General features: G+C 39.5%; 2 protein-coding genes across 2 annotated transcripts; both read left to right on the top strand.

Moving 5' to 3' along the window:
- On the top strand, positions 15,080-17,343 carry LOC107644472. The gene is made up of 3 exons (XM_016348338.2): positions 15,080-15,293; positions 15,926-16,121; positions 16,848-17,343. The coding sequence occupies exons 2-3, from the start codon at positions 15,940-15,942 to the stop codon at positions 17,032-17,034; spliced, it is 369 nt and encodes a 122-aa protein (XP_016203824.1). The 5' UTR covers positions 15,080-15,293; positions 15,926-15,939; the 3' UTR covers positions 17,035-17,343.
- Positions 18,445-19,837, top strand: LOC107642146 (probable phospholipase A2 homolog 1). The gene is made up of 4 exons (XM_016345453.2): positions 18,445-18,609; positions 18,692-18,740; positions 18,823-18,942; positions 19,482-19,837. Exons 1-4 carry the CDS (start codon positions 18,460-18,462, stop codon positions 19,655-19,657), a joined length of 495 nt encoding a protein of 164 aa, XP_016200939.2. The 5' UTR covers positions 18,445-18,459; the 3' UTR covers positions 19,658-19,837.

Raw genomic sequence — 21,189 nt, 5'->3', positions numbered from 1 at the left:
CCAGTCACTAGAACGGTTTGATGATTGGTCCGATTTTCAGAACCTTGATTTTTTGGACTCTTTTCCAACTTTTCCCTTAGACCCTTCGTGTTTTATTTGAAAAGTTGGGGGTTTTGTTTGTAACCATCTCTTTGTTATATACCTCTTCGCTTCATAACTCTCTCTTCTTCTTCTTTCATTTTCTCTTATTTTCATACCTTCTTTCTGCTGCTTGCATTTTGTCTGGTCTCATCCGTGCATTTGCTTGTCTGTTTTTCGTGCTATTCCTTCTTCTTTGCTTACTTCAGACAATCAAGTTAGTATTTTTCTCTGTTCCTTCTTTTTTGCTTACTTGCTTGTTTTTTCTGTGTTTTGCTTCCAATTGTTCTTATTTCTGCATTTTTCTATTTTGGGTTCATTTTTTTAGTGGGAGTTGGTAGAGAATCAGGGGGTGTGTGCCACTGTTTTTAGTGTAGTCTTATGATAAGCAGGAGGGGAGAATGTTTGTCTTTTGGGGCTTCCTTTGAGTGTGCTTAGTTTATGGTTTTCTTCTCATTTGGTCAGTAGGGCTGACAGTGGTGCCCTCCCCCCTTTTTTAGGTATGGCACGTCAGAGGAGTGAGGGCCCCTGGGCTCCCGTTGTCCCGTCAGCAGTGTCTCTAACATGTATTATGGGTGACTTCTGATGTGTGGGGACGCCATCGCGGGTGACAGAGGCAGACCTCCAGAGGCTCCGTGATGAAGGGGCTATTTGCAGGGGTGGTGAGGCGGAGTATTAGTATGAGCTCATGCTCCCCGGGATGGATGAGAGGGTCTGCTATATAAACCCTGACTCCCCCCAAGTTGCCGATTGGATGTGGGTCTACGAATCCATGTTTACGCGACTAGGGGTGCGGCTCCCTTTCTCAGATTTTGTACAGGTCCTGCTTAATTGGTTTTTCGTGGCGCCGTCCCAACTGTATCCTAACAGTTGGGCGGCCATATGGACTTTTGACTTGGTCTGTGATTACTTGGAGCTTCTTGCTCGGGTGGAGGTATTTTTATTCTTCTTCCTATGTACCCTTCCAACTAAGAAGGGAAAACATAAAAAGGGTTACGTGTAGTTCTGGGCTCAGCCGAATCAACAAATTTTTTTGTTATTTGAGGATTCTTTTCACGGGTTTAAAAGGGAGTACTTTAAAGTGCCCCCTGCTCATGAGCACCATCCTTTTTTGTTGACCCTGGAGGGAGAATGTCAGTTTGTGATGTACTAAAATTTCGGGGACGGTGTGTCGTATTTGACGCGTGTTACTCACGAGGGATTGTCTCCCGAGAATAAAGACATCACTAATGTTTTGTGGTCGGTGTTTAGGGAATGGCCGTTGAACCCTCGGGACGTCATGAATGCATCGCCGGACTTATATTGGTGTATGTTTAACTGCTTTCTTTGGTATATCCTTACTTCCCGAGTTTGAAACATATGTTCTTCTTTTCCCTTTTTTCAGTCCAAATGGGTGGCGGGTTGACCAACTTAGTGAGATTGAAGGTTGTCATAGCCCAGGAAGAGGGCAGGGAGGCTTCACCGTTGACACCTCAGTCTCGGCCTCAGGCGGATTCCCGAACTGTCTCTCAGGACCTGGTTTCGGCTAGGGCAGCTGGTGTCACTTTGCCTAGGCCGATTGCTATTGGAATTGAGGAGGAGGTTGTCATGGTTTTGCCTACCGAGGCATGTAGGAAGCGGAGAAAAGTGGTAGAGGGGAATAGCGGGGAAAATGTGGAGGAGGAAAGGTCGGTGCCGTCCGTGATTGACCAAAGTTTTGATGCTCCAGTCTTCATTGACCAACACATTCTTTCAGGTACAACGGAGTTGTTCCATGATTGTGATGTTGCCAGCCAGGCGAAGTCGATGTATTGGGCCCTCCTTCGTTCCAACTGTTATCGTCTGTGAGGCAGAGCCAGTGCTGAATCAGATGGGCTTTTGGATGGTAAGTTTCGCTAGGCTCAATCGACCTATTTTACTAGATATTTCATGGGTAGAGGCAAAGAGTGTGAACTGTACAAGTTAATAATATGAATAAAATCCGAGAAGGGGCGGACGTTGGTAAGCTTAAGAAGAAGCTGGAGGCATCCGAGACGGCTCATTTGAAGGCTATGAAAGATGCCGAGGATGCAGGTGCTGAGCTACTCCATCTCTCCGGAGTAGAGACTTCGGTTCTCTCTCAGCTTTTCAGTGAGCACAAGCGGTCCTTGAACACCAAGTTTAAGGTTGCCGTTCTACTGGCTGAGGCAGAGGCTTTGAGGGCTGAGGTAGCAAAGCTGAAGAAGGAGAAGGGAGAACTACTGGAAGATGTTAAGGGTGCTATCTCGGCTAGTGAAGAGATGATGAAGGCCCAAGCTCAGGTACTAACCTTGGGTGTAGATGTGTACTGTTAAGGATGGTTAGATTGTAGACCTGGAGTGACTTTGTTTATTTTCGTACTCTTTTCCTTAAGTTTGTAAGCCATTTAGGCATAACAATTTGCGGTTTTGTAAGCCATTTATTTGGTGTCTATGTTTTATAGGATTTTGTTTAAAAACTGTTAAGTTGTTATCTCGGCTTCTTCGGAGATAGTTGGCCCTTGGTGGGCCGTATTGAATACTTGTTTAATTTTTTGTGGATATCCGTTTGCTTTGGCCTCGGGTGTGATTGGTCCCCGGGGTAGCCGTGCTTTATTTGTGCCATCGGTTTGGTTAGAACGCAGAGTTGGTGATTTTGAAAGGAAAGATGTATAATGAATTTTATTAAAAATTGGGTCTCGCTAAAATCTCCCGTTGTTGGTAGGAAAGAGTACCCGTCAACAAAATTACATGACAAAATAATACGAAGAAAAAAAACTAAGCAACAAAGGAAAATAACAAAAATTTAAAAAGTTCTTGGTCTTACCTCTCGTGTGTTTGCTTGGAAGGATGTTCCTATGTGTAGTAGCATCGCATGCTAGTGGCATTCCAGGACCTCGGGAGCTCGGTCCCATATAATCATTCGTGCTTGTAGGCTCCTCTCCCGATTATGGTCTTTACTTGGTAAGGCCCCTCCCAGTTAGGTGTGAGCTTTCCTTCTCTTAGGGTGGGGGCCCGATATCGTTGCATCGTAAGACGAGGTCTCCATGTCTAAAGTCTCATTTCACCACGCCGCGATTGTACCTTAGGCTTATCCTTTGTTGTAGGGTGAGTTCCTGTAGGTGTACTATACTCCAGACTTCATCTGTGAGGTCCCTCTCGGCGTTCTCGTCATGTCCCCCCATAGTCCTCCGCGGGCTAAGGTCCCCAACCTCAGTTGGAATGACAACTTCAAGGTCGTAGGTTAATCGAAAGAGGGTTTCTCCTGTTAAGGCTTGAGGAGATGTTCGGTATGACCAGATGACGATCCAAGTTCGTCGGTCCATAGGCCTTTTGTCTCGTCTATCCGTTTCTTGAAACCCTTTACGATGACCTTGTTGGCCGATTCTACTTGGCCATTGGTTTGCGGGTGTTCTAACTAAGTGTTATCCTTCTCAGCCCCCCTCAAACTGATAGTTGGTCTTGGAACAACTCTCAATTTGCACCTAAACTTGACAAAAGAGGCTGCAGACAGGGGTTTGGTCAAGACATCCGCAACTTGGTCACTTCCTAGAATATGAACAACATGCAGCTGCCTCTGCCTAATCAAGTCTCGAACAAATTGGATATCAACTTGGAAATGCTTAGTCTTTCCATGAAGAACTGGATTTGCAGTGAGAAAACCGTATAGGAGTCGTAGCCAGGCCAATCCGCAGCTCAGCCAGTAGATTTGTGAACCAAACAATCTCAGCTCCACAGTCAGCTAAACTCCTGAACTCTGCTTCAGTGGAGGATCTGCTGATTGTACTTTGTTTCCTATAAGTCCATGACAAAATATTAGTTCCCAAAAATACACAAAAGCCAGACACCGATCTCTGATCCTCAAGATCTGAAGCGCAGTCAGCATCAGAAAAACCATAGAGCCTGATGAAGTCCTGACATTTATGAAAAACCAGGCCCTAGTTCTTCGTTCCCTGCAAGTACCAAAGGATCAACTTTACTGATTTCCAATGAGCCAGTTTAGGAGCATGCATAAATTGGCTTACTTTACAAACAGCAAACAATAAATCAGGTCTAGTAATAGTTGCATAGTAAAGAGATCCAACTACAGATCTATACAGTTTGGGATCCTCAAAATCCTCACAGCCCTTGCTTGTGAGCTGCAAAGTAGACAGCATGGGAGTTAGCATAGGACTAGCACACTGCATACCTACTTTTGAAAGAAGATCACTAATGTACTTAGATTGAGACAAATACAACTTATCAGCAGTCCTCACTACTTCGATGCCCAAGAAATAGTTTAAGTTTCTTAAATCTTTCAACGAAAATGTTTTGTATAGTTTCTTAATCATATCATCAATTTCAACAGCATCATTTCCAGTGATAATAATATCATCAACATAACAAAGAATATAAATAACAGATTTAAAGGAGATACGAATAAATAATGACATATCAGACTTTGAATTGTAGAAATCAAAGATTTGTAAAGTAGTACTTAATTTTAAAAACCACTCCCTTGGAGCTTGTTTTAGACCATAAAGGGATTTATTAAGCTTACAAACTTTTGTCGCAGCACCCATTTCAAATCCCAAGGGCTATGTCATGTAGATTTCTTGATGCAATTCTCCATTGAGAAATACATTATTAAAATCAAATTGTTGAAGTACCCAGTCTCTGGACAAAGCAACACTAAGAACTAACCTGACAGTGACTGGTCGAATCACTGGACTAAATACATGTTCAAAGTCAAAACCTTCACTTTGATAAAAGCCTTGGGACACCAAACAAGCTTTGTAATTCTGAATCTGTCCTTTGGCAACCTTTTGACTGCAAACACCCAACGACAGCCTATGATCTTAGCACCTTCTGGTGGAGACACAAGTGTCCATGTGTTGGCCCTAATCGGTGCTTGATATTCATCTTGCATTGCTTGAAACCAATGAGGAATGCTCAAAGCAGATTTGGCATTCTTAGGCAATGCTGCATCAATAACTTGAGAGTTCAGGCAAGAGGTAATTTATGCATTTTGGCACAGGCACAGTTATTACATAACACAGGTATAGAATCATCACTTTTATTAGAAAATTGTATAGAATTACACAATTGAAGAACAATTTTAACAGTGTTAGTAGTGGCATGTCCAAGTCTCTTATGCCACAACTGAAAATTGGAAGAGGAAACAGAAAATAGAGCAGGTGGATAATGTGTAGTGAGTCTTGGAAATGCAACATTGTGACATTGGAGGCGATTATTGTTAGCAAAGGAGGCACGACCACCTCTGAAGAATCTTCCACCACGCCCCCTTCTACCCCCAGCACTTCTACCAGCAGAGGATGAAGAAGGGATTGCAGACTGAGTGAGATGTGCTTGAGCAAGAAACGGATCAGATTTGCGAAATTTCTCAAGCATATCATCATGAGATAGAATGGACATCTCAACCTCTTGAAGAGAATACAACTCAGGTTTAGTAGAAACGGTAGTAATTAGGTTTTGATAATCTTCATTGAGCCCTTCCAAAAAAGCATCAATGTGTTTATCAGTAGTCAAAAGAAAACCTAAAGACGCTAAAGAATCAACAATTCTCTTTATTCTTGAGACATAATCAGCAGCAGGAAGACCTTGTTTCTTTATAAGTTTCAGTTGAGTTTTCAGCTGCTTGACCCTATATCGAATCGATTTTGAGAAATAATCTTCAATTATATTCCAAATATCAAAAGCAAAAACACAACCTATCATTTTATTCTTGAAGGATTCATCCATGGAAGCAAGAAACCAGGAAATAATATTGTAATCTTCTTGCCTCCATCGTTTGTAATCGGTTCATAGAATACCAGCAGCTCGATCAGTTTTGGACACAAATTGTGAGGGCATTCTGTCAGAGTGTAGATCCTCAAGAGCTTGCCCAAAAATTGCAGCCAAAGCCTGTTGTTGCCAAGTCTTATGATTATTTTTATTGAGCTTGTCACCTATGGGATGATCAAAGGATCATGGAGTGAATGATGAATTAGAAGAGGAAGAGGTGACCGAAGAATCTGAATTAACAACACTAGTAGCCATGAATCATGTACAAGAACGAGGCTCTGATACCATGTAGAGAATTTGGAATTTGATAACAATATCACAAAAGAGAGAAAAGAGGTAATTTTCTATTTCGAAAAACAAATCATGACGTACTCCCTTGTATTTCCCTGTATTCAATATATATAGCTACAATATAACATCAAGCATATAGAAGGATCTAGACTAATTAATAAATCTTGAGCTAAACATCAAATAACTGCTCAAACGACTAACTAAGTGTTATCCTTCTCATCTGGCACTAGGTGGCTGCGATGGTGGCCAGTGCCTCGGCTTCAATCCATTTTGTGCAATAGTCGATGGCGACTATAAGGTATCGAATTTACCCAGAAGCCATGGGGAAGGGTCCTTCAAGGTCGGTTCCCCGAGTTTCGAATGGCCGATTTATCGTTATTACGCGACGCTGATCTGGTGTGGGGCCACTTGGTGGAGGTCGGTGCGGGCTTGACATTTTAGGCAGCTTCTGACTAGTTGAGGAAATTTCTAATGATGGTGGGTCAGAAGTATCCCGCTCAGATAATCTTTTGAGCTAGGGTCATCCCCAATGTGATGGCCATAACATCCTTCGTTAATTTCACGAAGTATGTAGTACGTGCCGCCGGGATCCATACACTTGTGGAGGGGCTGTCATAGACCTCATTTGTATAGTTTCCCTGCTATGGTGGTGTATTTGGGGCTTCTCGCTTTACACACTTTGCTTCCTTCAGGTCCTCGGGTAAGCTTCCATCGGTGAGGTATCGGAGGACCGGGAAGATCTAGGATTGTTGGTTTGACATGGAGAGGTGTGTCGTGGTCGTGGCCGTGACCGATAGTGTTTTGAAGACTTCCTAGATGAGTGATCAGTTCGCTGGGACCGTCTTGGTACTTGTGAGTTTTGAAAGCAAGTCGGCCCTTGCGTTTCATTCTTTGGGAATATGATGTATGGTCACTTCGTCGAACTCGGAGGTTAGCTCCTTGACTTAGACAAGTATTGGATTAACAGGGGGTCTCGTGTTTGGTATTCCCTATTTATTTGGGAGCTAACTATCTGGGAGTCGCTGCATACTTCTTTGCTTTTTGCGCCGACCTCTTTGGCAAGTGCTAGCCCAGCTAAAAGGGCTTCGTATTCGGCCTGATGATTTGAGATCAGGAACTCATATCGAATAGATTATTTGATCGCAACCCCGCAATCATTTTCCAGTATTATTCCTGCTCCCCCTAAGTTGGTGTTTAACGAGCTGTCAACGTGGAGCTTTCATATTTTAGTGGGTTTGCTCCAAATGGTCATTTCGGCTATGAAGTATGCCATAGCCTAGGCCTTTATCGCATTCTTGGGTTCGAACCAGATTTTGTACTATAATAGCTCTACTGACCAGGCGAGCATCCGCCCTGCGAGGTCTGGTTTCTGCAACACTTGTCTCACCGTCTAATCCTTCCGGACCATGATGGGGTGGCATTAGAAGTATTTTTGAAGGCGTCGAGATATCGTGAGTAGTGCGAATGCAAGTTTCTCAAGTTTGGAGTATCATATCTCAGAATTTTGGAAGACCTTACTTATAAAGTATACGAGGCTTTGTGTCCTTTGCTTGTCTTGTAGGATGAGCGCTGCAGCTAGCGCGTCGTTCGTTATAGCTAGGTAGAGGTAAAGCGTTTCTCTCATTCATGGTTTTGAGTGTATGGGGGCTCTTCGCATTCGGGTTCCCACTTGAAGCTTATGCCCTTTTTCATGAGTCTGAATGATGGGATGGCTTTTTGAGCCGAGGCTCTGAGAAAGTGAGAGAGGACGACAAGTCATCCCGTTAGTCTTTGGACGTCTTTGAGGTTTGCTGGGCTGCTCATCTCGAGGATAACCTTACACTTGTATGAGTTTGCCTTAACGAGGATAACCTTACATTTCCTAAGTGTACCCAGTATGAGTTTTAGGTCGTCAACGAGTTCCTCGCCAGCTTGTGTTTTGGATAGCATATCGTTGATGTAGACCTCCAGTTTAGTTCTTGAGAGGTCTTTAAAAATCTTAGTGATGAGCCGTTGGTAGGTGGTCCCGACGTTTTTCAATCCAAAGGACATAACTATATAGCAGTACGTACCCTCGGTGGTCGTGAAAGCTGTTTTCTCCTCGCCAGGTCAGTGCATTAGTATCTAATTGTACCTGAAGTATGTGTCCTTGAAGCTGAGGTATTGGTGTCCCGATGCAGCATCTACTAGTCCGTCGATATTCGGAAGGGGGAAGGCGTCTTTTGGACAGGCTTTGTTCAAGTACCTGTAGCTGGTACTTGTCGTTTGCTTTTTTTACTAGAATGACGTTGGCCAGCCAGGTCGTATAAGGGAGTTCTCGGATGACGCCTACTTCGAGTAGGCTCTTGACTTGCTTTCTGACCTCGGATGCTTGGTCTGCAGAAATCTTTCTTCTTCTTTGTGCTACTAACATGGCCTTGGGGTCTACGGCCAGCCGATGGGACATTAATTCTGGGTCTATTCGTGACATGTTGGCCGGGTGAAGGCGAATAGGTCTCTGTTTTGCCTTAGGAGCTCCACGAGTTCACCTTTTAGGCTGAAGGGTAAGTTTTTATTGATGAATGTGAATTCCTCATTAGTCTCTCCTATTTGTAATTTGTTCATGTCTCCCTCTAGTTCCGGTCTTGGCTGATCGTCTTGTCGTACGTCGAGGTCGGCTAGGAAGATCACTGCCGCATCTCGGGATCATTTTCGGAGAGCTAGACTGGTGTTGTCGCATTCTATCGCAACTTCTCGGTCACCGTGTATGGTGCCGATGATGCCATTGTCGACTTGGAGCTTAATGATAAGGAATTTGATGAATATGACAGTGGACAGGTCATTAATCGTCATTCATCCTAGGATGATGTTGTAGACAGTAGAATCTTTGAGGGCCATGAATTCGGAGAGTATGGTTTTCCTCTAGCTTTCAGTTCCAATGGTTACTGGTAACACTATGGAATCATCTGATTTGAGGAAGTTGTTCTCGAGTCCGATCACTCCGTTGCGATGGCTTTCCAAATTTTTGTTTCGGAGACTAGCTTATCGAAGGCTCCTCTGAAGAGGATGTTGGAGTCAGCTCCAGTGTCTACCAATATTCTTTTCATCAGTCCAGTCCCAACCCTTGCTGAGATGACAAAGGGGGCGTCTTCCGCCAAGATGTCTACCAATATTCTACCGCTAGGACTCTGAGATCCTTTTTCAATGATGATTTTGACCTTTTTTGGAACATCTTTTCCCGTGATTACGTTTACTATTATGGTGGGTTCGGCCTCCAAACTTTCTTGAGGTGCCTGTCGTATCATCCTGGGATTGCATCCTTCACGTTCTGACAATCTTTCTCTTTCAGTTTTTCTGGGTTCTCGGATGATTTTGGCAAACTTGAGGAGTTTGCCGTCTCGGATGACTTATTTGAGAGCCTCCTTCAGATCGAAGCAATCTTGGATCTTATGTCCATATCCTCAGTGGTAATCATAGTATAGACTCTTGTTGCTGCCTGTCTATTCCTTCAGTTATCGTGCCTTCGGGAGGATGCCTCGCTTCGCTATCTGGTGATAGATCTTTGTGATTGGGGCTGGTAGGGGTGTGTAGTTTGTGAATTTTCCCACCCTAGGTGGCCAGTTGGTAGGGGCGGGTTTGAAGTGCTCTTTTGGGGTTTCTCTGGCTGGGGGTTGCTTCGTAGTGCCATGTTGCTGTGGTGCCATTTATTGGCGGCCACGTCCTAGCTTACCTCTTCGTCGTTTATGTATTCCCTTGCCACGTTTTGGATTTTATGTATTGTCCACACTGGTTTGGTTGTTAGGTGCTTCCGAAAGTCTTCATTCATGAGTCCGTTGGTCAGGTAGAGGCTAACCACGAAATCTGTAAGCCCGTCTATAAGAATCAGATTTTTGGTAAACATACTTTTCTGGTTTTTTTTTAAATAAATTATCTTTCAAAATCCCAAACCACGTCCCATTAAGAAATAGTAAGGCAGGTCCAAGGAATACAAAAATGAAAATTAAATATAAAAAGAGATTTATGAGGTCAAACTTAGCTTTATGAGGGTAATTAATCCTTCTAAGTCAAATTTGACTAATGAATATTAAATACTATCCTACCATTGGTTTAGTTACCACACTAGAAACTTTTGAGCGGCATAAACACTTTTAGTGACGATTTTGCGCGCGTCGAGAAAAACTCTAGTAATCGAAAACCTTAAAACTAGTGGTAAAAGTAATTTCTATCTAAGTAAATGTGTCTCTAGATTTATATTATCCATTCCTTCATGATTTACTTCTTTAAGAATAAATATCAGCCATTAATTATTTTACCGTCCGGTAAAAGTTATCTGAACCGAATTTCTGCCTAGTATTCTACAAACGACTCCGAGAGGCTCCGAATCCTCTTGCTTGCTACCCAAGTAACTCGGCCCCCTCTCTCAGCCTTTGGGCCAATATTATCTTAGCCTCTCACTCCTCTCTGCTGTGTTTTTAACCACGAGTAATTAACCGCAGTTAACTGTGGATAAACACATCATTATGACGCTGAGTCGCTGACTGTGTTTCTTCGAAATCACACCCTTCTCTCTTATTATCAGCCCATTCTTCTCTAATTTTTCTAGCCCTCTTTTATCACATTTAATTAGGTTAGACTTCAGATTTTATTTAAGACAATTACCAACAAAAAATTCAATAACATTTTACCATAAAGAGAGAGATAAAAATCGTGAGTGAGAGAGGAGAAATAGAGAAACTTCTGCACTTATTACCTGCGCTTTCAGCCCCCTATCTCACTTTTCATACACTATTCTTCAAGGACTCAAACCATACAGGCACAAACTCTTGCCCGTTTTTGCTAATCCTTGCATTCATACCGAAATATTGGCTAGAGAACTCCTCTTGAAGCACCCATGGAGCACGCGTAAGGAGTTAGGGAGTTTCGAGCTCAAAGTGGTTGAATTTTCACGTTTTGCGACACTTTAGGCCAATAAAATGAAACTCACCACCACCAGTTGTGTTTCTAACTTTGTGTGCATGTTTTCCAGTGTGAGAAAGGTTTAATAATTAAATTACATAAAATGTAAGGGTTAGGCTTAGTTAGAGTATGTTTATGCTTGTTTTCGGTGCTTATAGGAGTCACTTTGTGGCGAATTTGTGTTTGTTTTGATATTCTAAAAATTTCATGAGTTACCACTATTTTTGGATTGCTAAATATGTGTAATATATTGTTATATTACCTCTGGATTTTGTGTGATAACAGCCGAAAACATGAAAGCACTTGGAGTTTAAGTTTCAAGTTTTAAACGTTAAAAAAGTGAAGAAAAATATAAAAACTGCATCTCTAAAATTTCCAGTCACTAAGAACAAGGAAATTATGACGAAAAAGAGTTAAAATTTAATTAGAAAAATAGTTTTGATCCTATGAAACAAGTAGGTAAAAATAAAATGGGTATTATAGTCATTTTCGGATAAAAAGGAGATTAAAAACATAATAGAAACAAGATATGAATAAAATTATGAATTTAATAGGTTTAGAGGTTAAATAATAATTATATAAATTATTTGGGTCAAAACTTATATTTAAAATAAAGTTTTAGGCCTAAATGAAAATTTTAGTAAAAGTTAGAGGTAAAACAGTAAAAAACGGTCATTAGAGCAAGTAAATAAATTAATAAATCGTAAATTGGCTTTTAGGTCCTTAGTGGTAAAAATTGGCATTTAATAAAAATATTAGGAGTAATTTTGGTCATAGAAAATTATTAGGATTAATCTGATGAAATTTTGACACTAAAAAGGTTAAACGGTAAAACTATAGCACTTGGAGTAAAAATAAAATTTTTAGGCATAAGGCACAAATTAAAATTGATTAATTAACTCAACGAAGGAGAAAATGTCTATTAGGAAAAATATGAAGATACAATAGTAAAATAATAACATTAATGGTGAAAGCGTCATTAAAAACCTAATGAAAACGGTAAAAAGAGAAGTTAAATAAAAGGGACAAAATGGTAAAATATGACAAGGCTGAGATATTTTAAGAAAGAACTAGGCACAAGTTTTTATAAAAGAAGGGAGGAGAAGTCCCTTAGAAATAAATTTTGTTGAGATGTGCCACGAAAGAAGAAACTGTAAACTCCAAGGTGCTAAGAGATACCTGCCAAAGCGGGATTCCATCTCGCCTGGCCAGAGACTAGATGAACGTGGGGATGCCTGCCATATGGACTATTACTCACTGAGATCACCTTGTATTTTTGGGCCATACTTTATTAGTGTCGTGACTGTATTTCGGGCACCGGTGCACGACCGACCCAATGAAGTAGCCATATTCGGACTTGAGCTGGATAACGTCGGGTTGCGGGTAGCCAACCGACGCATGAGCTCATGACCTGTGTAGGACCAGACATGTATCATACTTGGTTGCTGCATTTCTTTCCTTGTGTCTGCTTACTTGTATATATGACTGTTATACTGATTTATATACTTGTGATTGCATTTGTTTATATGATTGATTACTGTTGTAACCTTATAAACTATTAGACTTAGGCTGCGGACCCCCTTAGATTTTTTCGTATAGTACCCTACTAGAAACCTTAGGTTCTCACCCCTTTTTTACTATGTCCACAGATGGGGACCGACATGATCTTCTTTGAGTACCCGGCATACGGCAACTACGTGGGCCCCACGACGAGAAGCGCGGTATTTTAGGGTTGTCCGTGTACACGCACCTACTATCTTTTCAACCATCCTTTCTCTCACTCTCTGCTCAGCCAAGAGTTTAACCCTGACATGCCCTATGATTCACTGCTATCTGAGCTTCACCCTGACAGAGGCCAGTATTCTTTTTTGCCTTACCCTCTGAACATGTGGCAGATCCAATACCAGAGTCCCCTATCGTTGGCGTACCCAACTATCCACCATGGTTCAACCCTGAAGAGGATCAAGTGGTTCCCGATATACCTATGCCCGATGCTCCACCACATCCCAAAAGTTTTGGTTCCGCACCTTCAACAGAATATAGCTCAGAGGTGTGGATCGATCAGATGATGGCAGATCTATTCTCTAGTTCTTTTGAGACTGGGGATGAGGACTCCACAGAGGATGGGAGCAGCAGCAACATCACGGGCATGTCAGAGTGATTCCCTTGCTTCAGCATATTGTGTCAGCAGTTTTTAGATATCCAGTATCAGTAGTAGAAGTAATAGTAATGGTAGTAGTCTTACTAGTAGTGGTCCTTGCCCTCGCTCTTGATAGTCTTTTTAGAGAGCTAGCTCTTTTGTATTTATTTAATAAGTAGATCGGGTCCCAGATTAGGGTGGCTTTTGTGAGTCGAGGCCTGTAGGCATTAAAATGAAGTATGTACATATTATAATAAGTAATTAAGTATGAACTTGGGTCTTGTAATGAATTAAGCCTGTGGGCGTTTCATGTATAATATGATTATGCTTTGCTATACTTCTGTTTCTTGTATTAACTGCTTAACTTACAATTATTCCAATATGCGCGACTAGATACACAATTCTCAACTAGTGCTATAGGCTCATATGTATACACTTAATATATGGTCTAGAGTCTTTAAAGTCAGCTAAATAGTAGCGCCTGATTGCTAGCCTTGGTCATGACGGGCTAGAAGTTGGGACGTTACACCGTCGACCGTTAGATACTTGTCGCGGAACCTGTCGAGGTACTTTCTCGTGGGTTCGTCTTGTCGTTAGGTGACTCCCAGCAGACTGATAAGGTGTTTTGTCTTTGCGATTCTAGCAGTAAACTGTGCCATGAATTTTCTGGAGATGTCGTCAAAACTGACAATTGATCCATTTGGGATAGCGTTGAACCGCTTGATTGCCGGGCCTGCTAGGGTCACCGGAAAGGCTCTACACCAAATCGCAGCGGCTCCTTCCAGGTTCATCCTGGCCTTGAAGGCCATTAGGTGTTCCTGGGGATCTTTGGTGCCGTCATACTTCATGTCGGTGGGTTTGTCAAAACCTTTTGATAATTTGGCCCTTAGGATTCTTTCGGTGAATGGAGTGGCTCCCATTATCACATATTCGGTCCTTGTCCGTTTGGGATCTCGTTGGTGGCTTCTATCGTCGTCATCTCATCGGCGCTCCGGCTCTCGAGAAGCGTTGCGGTCTCGGCACTTGCTGTGATGCCAATCGGGTGTCCTTTCATTTTTATCTCTCGTCATGATCGGGTTCTGCAGGTCGCATGGCTTGCATGTTTCGGTCGATATCGCTCTTTGGGAGTGACCTGACTTTTCAGGGTCTGTATCCTTTTTTAGAGTTCGTGAATTATCTGGATTGCTTTTTCTCCTAGGCCGTCGGCTACTTTGGGCTTCCCGAGTTGGCGGTCGTCGTCTCGCGTGTGCTGTTGGTCAGGAGTTGGCAGGCGATGACCTGTGTCAGTAACCTTTTCGTGGGTTAGGTTCATGGTGATGGCTCGAGGATCGCTCCTCGAATTCTTCCCTCGGCGCCAATGTACAAGAAGTCACTTATACGGGTTGTGAGAGGGCTTGAGAATCGGCCAGTCTTGATGGCGACGGGTTGGACTCTTGGAACGGCGGGGGTGGTACCTATAAAGACATTCCGACGCCCAAATCAAAATGAATCTGAGAGGTATAAGTGTGGATTAGAATTGTTTTACGTACCTGAAGAAAACTCTAACTCTTCTTTATATAGCTTGAGGTAGGTATCTTATCTTATCTTATTCAACTAAGATAAGAGAAGAATTTAAATTTAAATGTTAAGTTAGGATATTAGTAATTATTGATTTACTTTAGACCATAAAAATGACCCAATCCAAGATAACCAAGTTTGGTGACTGTTCCGAGGAAGGACCGAATATCGGTCCAGAACAATAACAAATATTTTTTTCTCTTTACAATAACAACGAAAATCATATTTGCTAATTAAAATGATTCTCTGTTTTTTTTCGTTGTCAAAACTAAATATTTTTGGACAAATGGTGGTTTAATAATAATAAATAAATAAATTGAAAGAAATGGTATTAGTATGGCACAAGTAACAAAAACCTCAGTGAATAGCGATCTCAATCTTGCTACACACAACGCAAAGCCACTATCGTTTTTCTTTCATTTCGCTCGTTGCTGCGAACCTCCACAAACTTAGCGGCGGCGACTGCAACCCTCAAATCCCTAACAAACCCTCTCTCACTCTCACGCTCACTCTCACTTTCAGTCTCAGTCTCATTCATTCTCCTTCGCACCACGGTAATGCCCTCTCTCACTCTCTCCTTCTCTCCTTCATTCATTACTATGCATCTTCTAATTTTATTTTTGTTTTTTCTGCTTCATCCGTCTTTTAGATCTTCCATGAATCTCTTTTCTCTGATCTGTTGTAATTCCTCTCACTAACTCCAATCATACATTCACCGATTCTCCAATTTGGTTTTCGTCTTTTTAATTATTTGTGTAATATGGATGGTTTGAAATTTAGGGTTTTGACTTAGCACCCAGTATGACATTTAGGGTTTTTGAGTCTCTCTATGTGCATTTCTGGATAGATCTGTGTTGTTTTCATTCAAATTATTGAGATTCTCATGTCATTGGATAGCTACCTTTTATTCATTTTTTTGGGTATAATTATGAAGTATCCTGATAGAAGAAATAAAAATGGCTATATACTCTTGAATCAATTTTATATGCATTTCGACGATGGGAACCTTGGGTTCTAGTTTGTCATGCTTCGTTAATGTTTTCAGTGAATTTCCTGAAATATTACATAGAAAAAAGAAGTTTTAGAAATGGTAGTTATGTGGATTTTGGAATATATGTTAGCATCTGGATTTTTATTTTTTTTTTTATAAAGAATTTGGATTCCTGATTTTCTTCTTGAATTGCAGAATTTGAGCTCTTGATGGCATCGAAGTTGCATCAGCTGCAGTCGAAGGCATGCCAAGCCTCAAAATTCATCACCAACCATGGAACTGCTTACTACAAGCAGTTGTTGGAGCAGAACAAGCAATACATTCAGGAGCCACCCACGGTGGAGAAATGTGACCTTCTGGCAAAACAATTGTTCTACACCCGCCTTGCTAGGTTATATTTTCTCCAATCTTGTTCTAATTTTCCCCGAAAGAAAAAAGTGTTCCCATGTGTGGATTTGCTGTATTCTTTAATTAAGTTTGATCATGTCAGTACCTTTGTTTTCAAATAGTATTGTAGTAGATGTTCCTTGCAAGAATCTGATGTTGCAGCTAAAACCAGCTCCTTCCATTTAAATAATGTCAAGTTTTCAAATAATGTTATCAAATAAGAGCTCCTTCCTTTCAAATGTCTTGACCGCTTTGGGCAAATGCATGACTGCTATTGTTCGTTCTTTCAATTGGCTTTTTGAGGGTATGGACTGTATTTGCATTTAGAGGTTACCTCAGAATTAGCTCTTAAAATCTGACATGGAATTCATGAATGCTATGATGGACAGTTTTATGATTCACCAAATTCTGCTATATTATGGGTTGACTGTATGACTTGCATATGAATATACTCTTTATGTTCTTGTGAGGCCTCATAAGCACCAGTATTTTATCCTATACTTCATTTTGACCCATCACATGTTTATTAACATATGTCAATGCTGTTTGATCTCTTGAAGTCCTTTAAATTTGACATGCATTTCAAAATTGTTGTGTTGTTGCTCCCATCTTCAGCGCATTTGCTGATTGAGATGCAGACATGTTCTCCCTACTCAATCTGGTCACTTATCAAGTGGACCTTCATTCTTAATGTTGTGGCAATATGCTTAACCCTTCCATTCTTTTACAGCATTCCTCGCCGTAACGAGTCATTCTGGAAGGAGCTTGATTACGTCAAGAATTTGTGGAAGAACAGGCAAGAGTTGAAGGTGGAGGACGCAGGTATTGCCGCTTTGTTTGGCCTGGAATGTTTTGCATGGTTTTGTTCTGGCGAGATTGTCGGAAGGGGATTTACCATCACCGGTTACTATCCCTGAAGATAAACTGCTCGGGTAGTGTATGTTTTTAGCTTGAGGTTTTATACTCCTAAGCCAGCTGCACTGGTCATTTACACATTGTGTGGATTATGGAGCATTCTAGACCATAATTTTTGTTATTGTGGATTTTTGTTTCTTTCTTTGAGAAAAAGCTGAGAAGCTAGCGGTTTAACTTTGATAAGCCACAATTAATAACCCTCTTGTATTTGAAGCGGGATGGACCATGCATTGCTCCTCTTATCATGTTGGAAGCTAGTGACAATCGAGAATGAATGATGATACCTTTGCAATAATCCTTTGTTTAAATTACTTAATGATTGAGGCAACTCATTTAGCTTTGCATGAAAAGAAGTTGAAAAATGTTTAGTTAGAATTTTGTGCATGCTTGTGAACTTCAATAAATGCTTAAGAACCCCACGCAAAATACAAGACAGATGGTTGAAATTTATTTTCTAAACCTTTTACAGGAAAAAATGGGTCTAATTATCTTTGGGGACAATCAAAAAATAGTGTTGGTTTATTACATATATACTGTTTCGTGTGTATTATTAGTTCTACAGCCGCATTGTATAGAACGCAAAAAAATTCTGAAGAAAATTTGTAAAGCGGTAAAATAAGAGATTAATTAATGTCAAATTTGCTATTAACGTGTGATTTTTATTACGGGTGATTAGATTTTCATTTTATCATATTTTTTTACTTAAGGAAGTTTGTTCCAAAAGTTGTGAACTCTGTTATTTGCTCGTGTATGCAAGAGATCCTCTTGAATTTGATAGTATGTGTCAATAAATTAGCAGGGTTATTGAAGATGTATTATTTCCATCACTTTGATATAACCCTAAATATTTTCATGGTCGTAAACTTATATCAAAACTAAGGTTTGGTTTGGTAAAGCCTTTACGTTTCAAAAGTAGTTTATAAAAGTTAACTTTTAAAAGATAGATTTTTAAAAGTTGTAACATTTATATTTGGTAAATTAAATTAAAAATAGCTTTGAATAAACACAAGCAATAACAATTACATTTCATAAAATAGTTTTTAAATTTTAAAAATACTAAAATAGACATAAATGCAAACATTAAATTTAAAAATTAGTTAACATATAAAGTTATATTGGACTTTTAAATTTTGAAAAGTATAAGTCAACTTTAAAAAGCTCTATCTTATGTACTTTTAAAAGTACGCTGATCTTTTAAAAACCGCAAGTATAAGTACATAATCTTTTTTACCAAATATAAAATAAAAAATTTGAACTTTAAAAAAGTACAAGCACTTCTTTAAAAAATTTTACCAAACAAATTTTATCAAACAAAGTCTAAATATAGAGAAAGCTGCATCGCAAATAGCAATTGGTAATTTCGGTAAGGGCTGTTTTGGTAATTTCGGGTATGCCCTCCCTGACATAACCTGCGTTATTTAAAACCAATGAAAAACAGAGAGCCTGCAACGACATTGGCTTACGGGACGTCTCGTTGTTTTACGTTTTCGTTATTTCGGTTTACTCGACGCAATATGTCACGCGCCACCGCCGTCGTCGTTGTCCTCCTCCTCGCTGTCCTTGTTGATCTCTCCGAGGTAACTAACTATTCTGTTTCTATCAAATCTGTAATGTCTAATCCCTAATCGCGTTTCGTGATGAATTTGATGCGGAGAACAGGTAGAGGCCAATGCGTGCAGCAAGAAATGCATTGCAGAACAATGCAACGGTAAAGATAAGATTAGATTTAAATTGAAGCTGGATTTGTTTCATGCATAGATTTGATTGATGAAATTGTTTTCACATTTCAGTGCTGTCAATCAAATACGGAAAGTATTGCGGGGTGGGGTACTTTGGCTGCCCTGGTGAGCAACCCTGTGATGATATTGACGCTTGTTGCATGGCCCATGACAATTGCGTTGACAAAGAAGGTAACCTTTTCATATTCTTCCTATTATCGAATTTCACGTACCAATTTACAATTCATCTGCGTATTGAAGTTGACATATTTCACATGTAGCGTACCATGTTTTCACATGGATGGAATCTAATGGAACCAATTAGGAATGGACTATGTTACCATTCATATTAAGCAAACGTGTATGAATATCATTAATTCCTTGTGTGGTTGGGTAAAGGGCTAAAGCCACATTAATCAATGTTACAGACTTATAGATTGAACAATGCATGGATCCGTTCTATCTTGTGCTGAAATTTTAGTTTTTATTCAGAAGAACTAAAGACAATGATCAAATACTAACCATTTTCTCGTTATATGACTTATTCCTCCCAAAAGTTCAAGTGTTTAGATAGAGAGATATGTGGTATTGTGTTCATTATGGATATGGAAACTGTTTCTGCTGCATGCCATAGCCCATAACTATCAGCATAGTAAACTTATTTACAGAAGATTGCTTCTGCATCATTAACAATGTAACTAACTAAGCATGGTGTTCTTGTTTTAATACAGGAATGCTTTCTGTGGATTGTCACCACAAGTTGAAGAAGTGCCTAATCGACGTTCAGAAATCTGGGAAGGAAGGATTCTCAAAGGAGTGTCCGGTCAGTGTAGCTGTCCCTACTATGATTAAAGGCATGGATTTTGCCATCTTGATGACCCAATTAGGGAGCAATATACATCATTAATTAACATATTCCTTCCCCGTCCAAATCCTAATGAACAAAACTAATATTGATTCTGAAACAGAAAATCTTAATGATCTGCTTCAGCCATTCTTTCTGTCCAAATATATTTACTGATATTTAATGTATATGATATCAGAACATTGAGAACAATGTTATCCAATATTTAATATTATATTTAACTATTGATGAGTACTTATTAACTTTTTGACTCACTGTAAGCTCAATGTATGCTCATAATATAATCTTAATATTATTTGTTGCTATGTTAATATACTACTTGCTATTCAAATTAAAAATGCTAGCTAGCTAGGTTACTAGGTACTTGTGTAACTTGGCATACATATAGGGCAAACTAACAACTACAGATAAACAATGCTTATCTTTTTAATTTATGTTCAATTGGATGACCTATTTACTAATCACTATTGAGAGCTTTAAGATTTAAGAATCCTAATTTATCTTCAAGTTAATTGATGTTTGATAATGTTTTTATCATTCTTATTTAGAAGAATCTAGTATAGTGAAAATATCTAATGATCTTCAACGAATCAGAATGCTTAAAGGAATTTAGAATAAATGCTAATACCGAAAATATTATTTTTTTGTAATATTAAAAAATATCTTTAATCTTTCCAAAAAAATTAATTAAAAAAATGTAAGTGGTCTTTAACTAACATTACTTAAAACATCAATTCTTTACATAATCTAATAGACCATTTTGTAATTAGCACAAACTTAAAGAGTTAAAGTCAAACTTTGCAAATTTATAACTTTATGTACAATACCAATAAAAAATTAAATTGGTCCATTACGTTTGGATATACTTTTATTTTGGTCTTTAAGGTTTAAAATATTCTATTTAAATCCAAAAAAATTTCATTTAGTTTTATTATAGTCCTACTATGATATTAAAGTTAAATAATTAACGGAATTTTTTATATGACAACAATACAAGAACAAGGTCGATAATTTAGAGAACAAATACAAGCTCCAAAGGCACAAAATCAACCGTCGATGCATAAATATATTTATTTATTATTTTTTTATAATTTAAATGAAATATTTTTTATAAAACTAAGAAAAATGATAAATAAATATATTGATGAATTATTAACCTTGTTCTTGTACTGCTGTCATAAAGAATATTTTGTTAATTATTTAACTTTAACCTCACATAAAAATTAATTGAAACTAAATAAAACTTTTTAAAATTCAAATAAAATATGAGTAAAATACCATTTCTATCCATGGAAGTTGAAAATGCTGACAAATCTACCCACAAAAGAAAGAAACTATCAAATGTAACCATCATTCGTGACATCCGTGGGACGAAACTAACCAAGCCTTATTCTGGCGTTGACTCCGTTAGTAACGCTACCTACGTGGCACTTAACGGCGTGACATGGCTTGGGGGGCTTCACACGTGGATTGCTAAGCTGTGTGACCGTTATAATATATCCTCAACCCCAAAATTTTCCAAATTCAAACCTTCTTCCATCCCAAACACGAACCCTAGCCCTAGATTCACAAAA

Source organism: Arachis ipaensis, chromosome B05 (genome assembly GCF_000816755.2).
Source record: "Arachis ipaensis cultivar K30076 chromosome B05, Araip1.1, whole genome shotgun sequence".
Lineage (NCBI taxonomy): Eukaryota > Viridiplantae > Streptophyta > Magnoliopsida > Fabales > Fabaceae > Arachis > Arachis ipaensis.
This window is presented reverse-complemented; position numbering and strand designations above follow the sequence as displayed.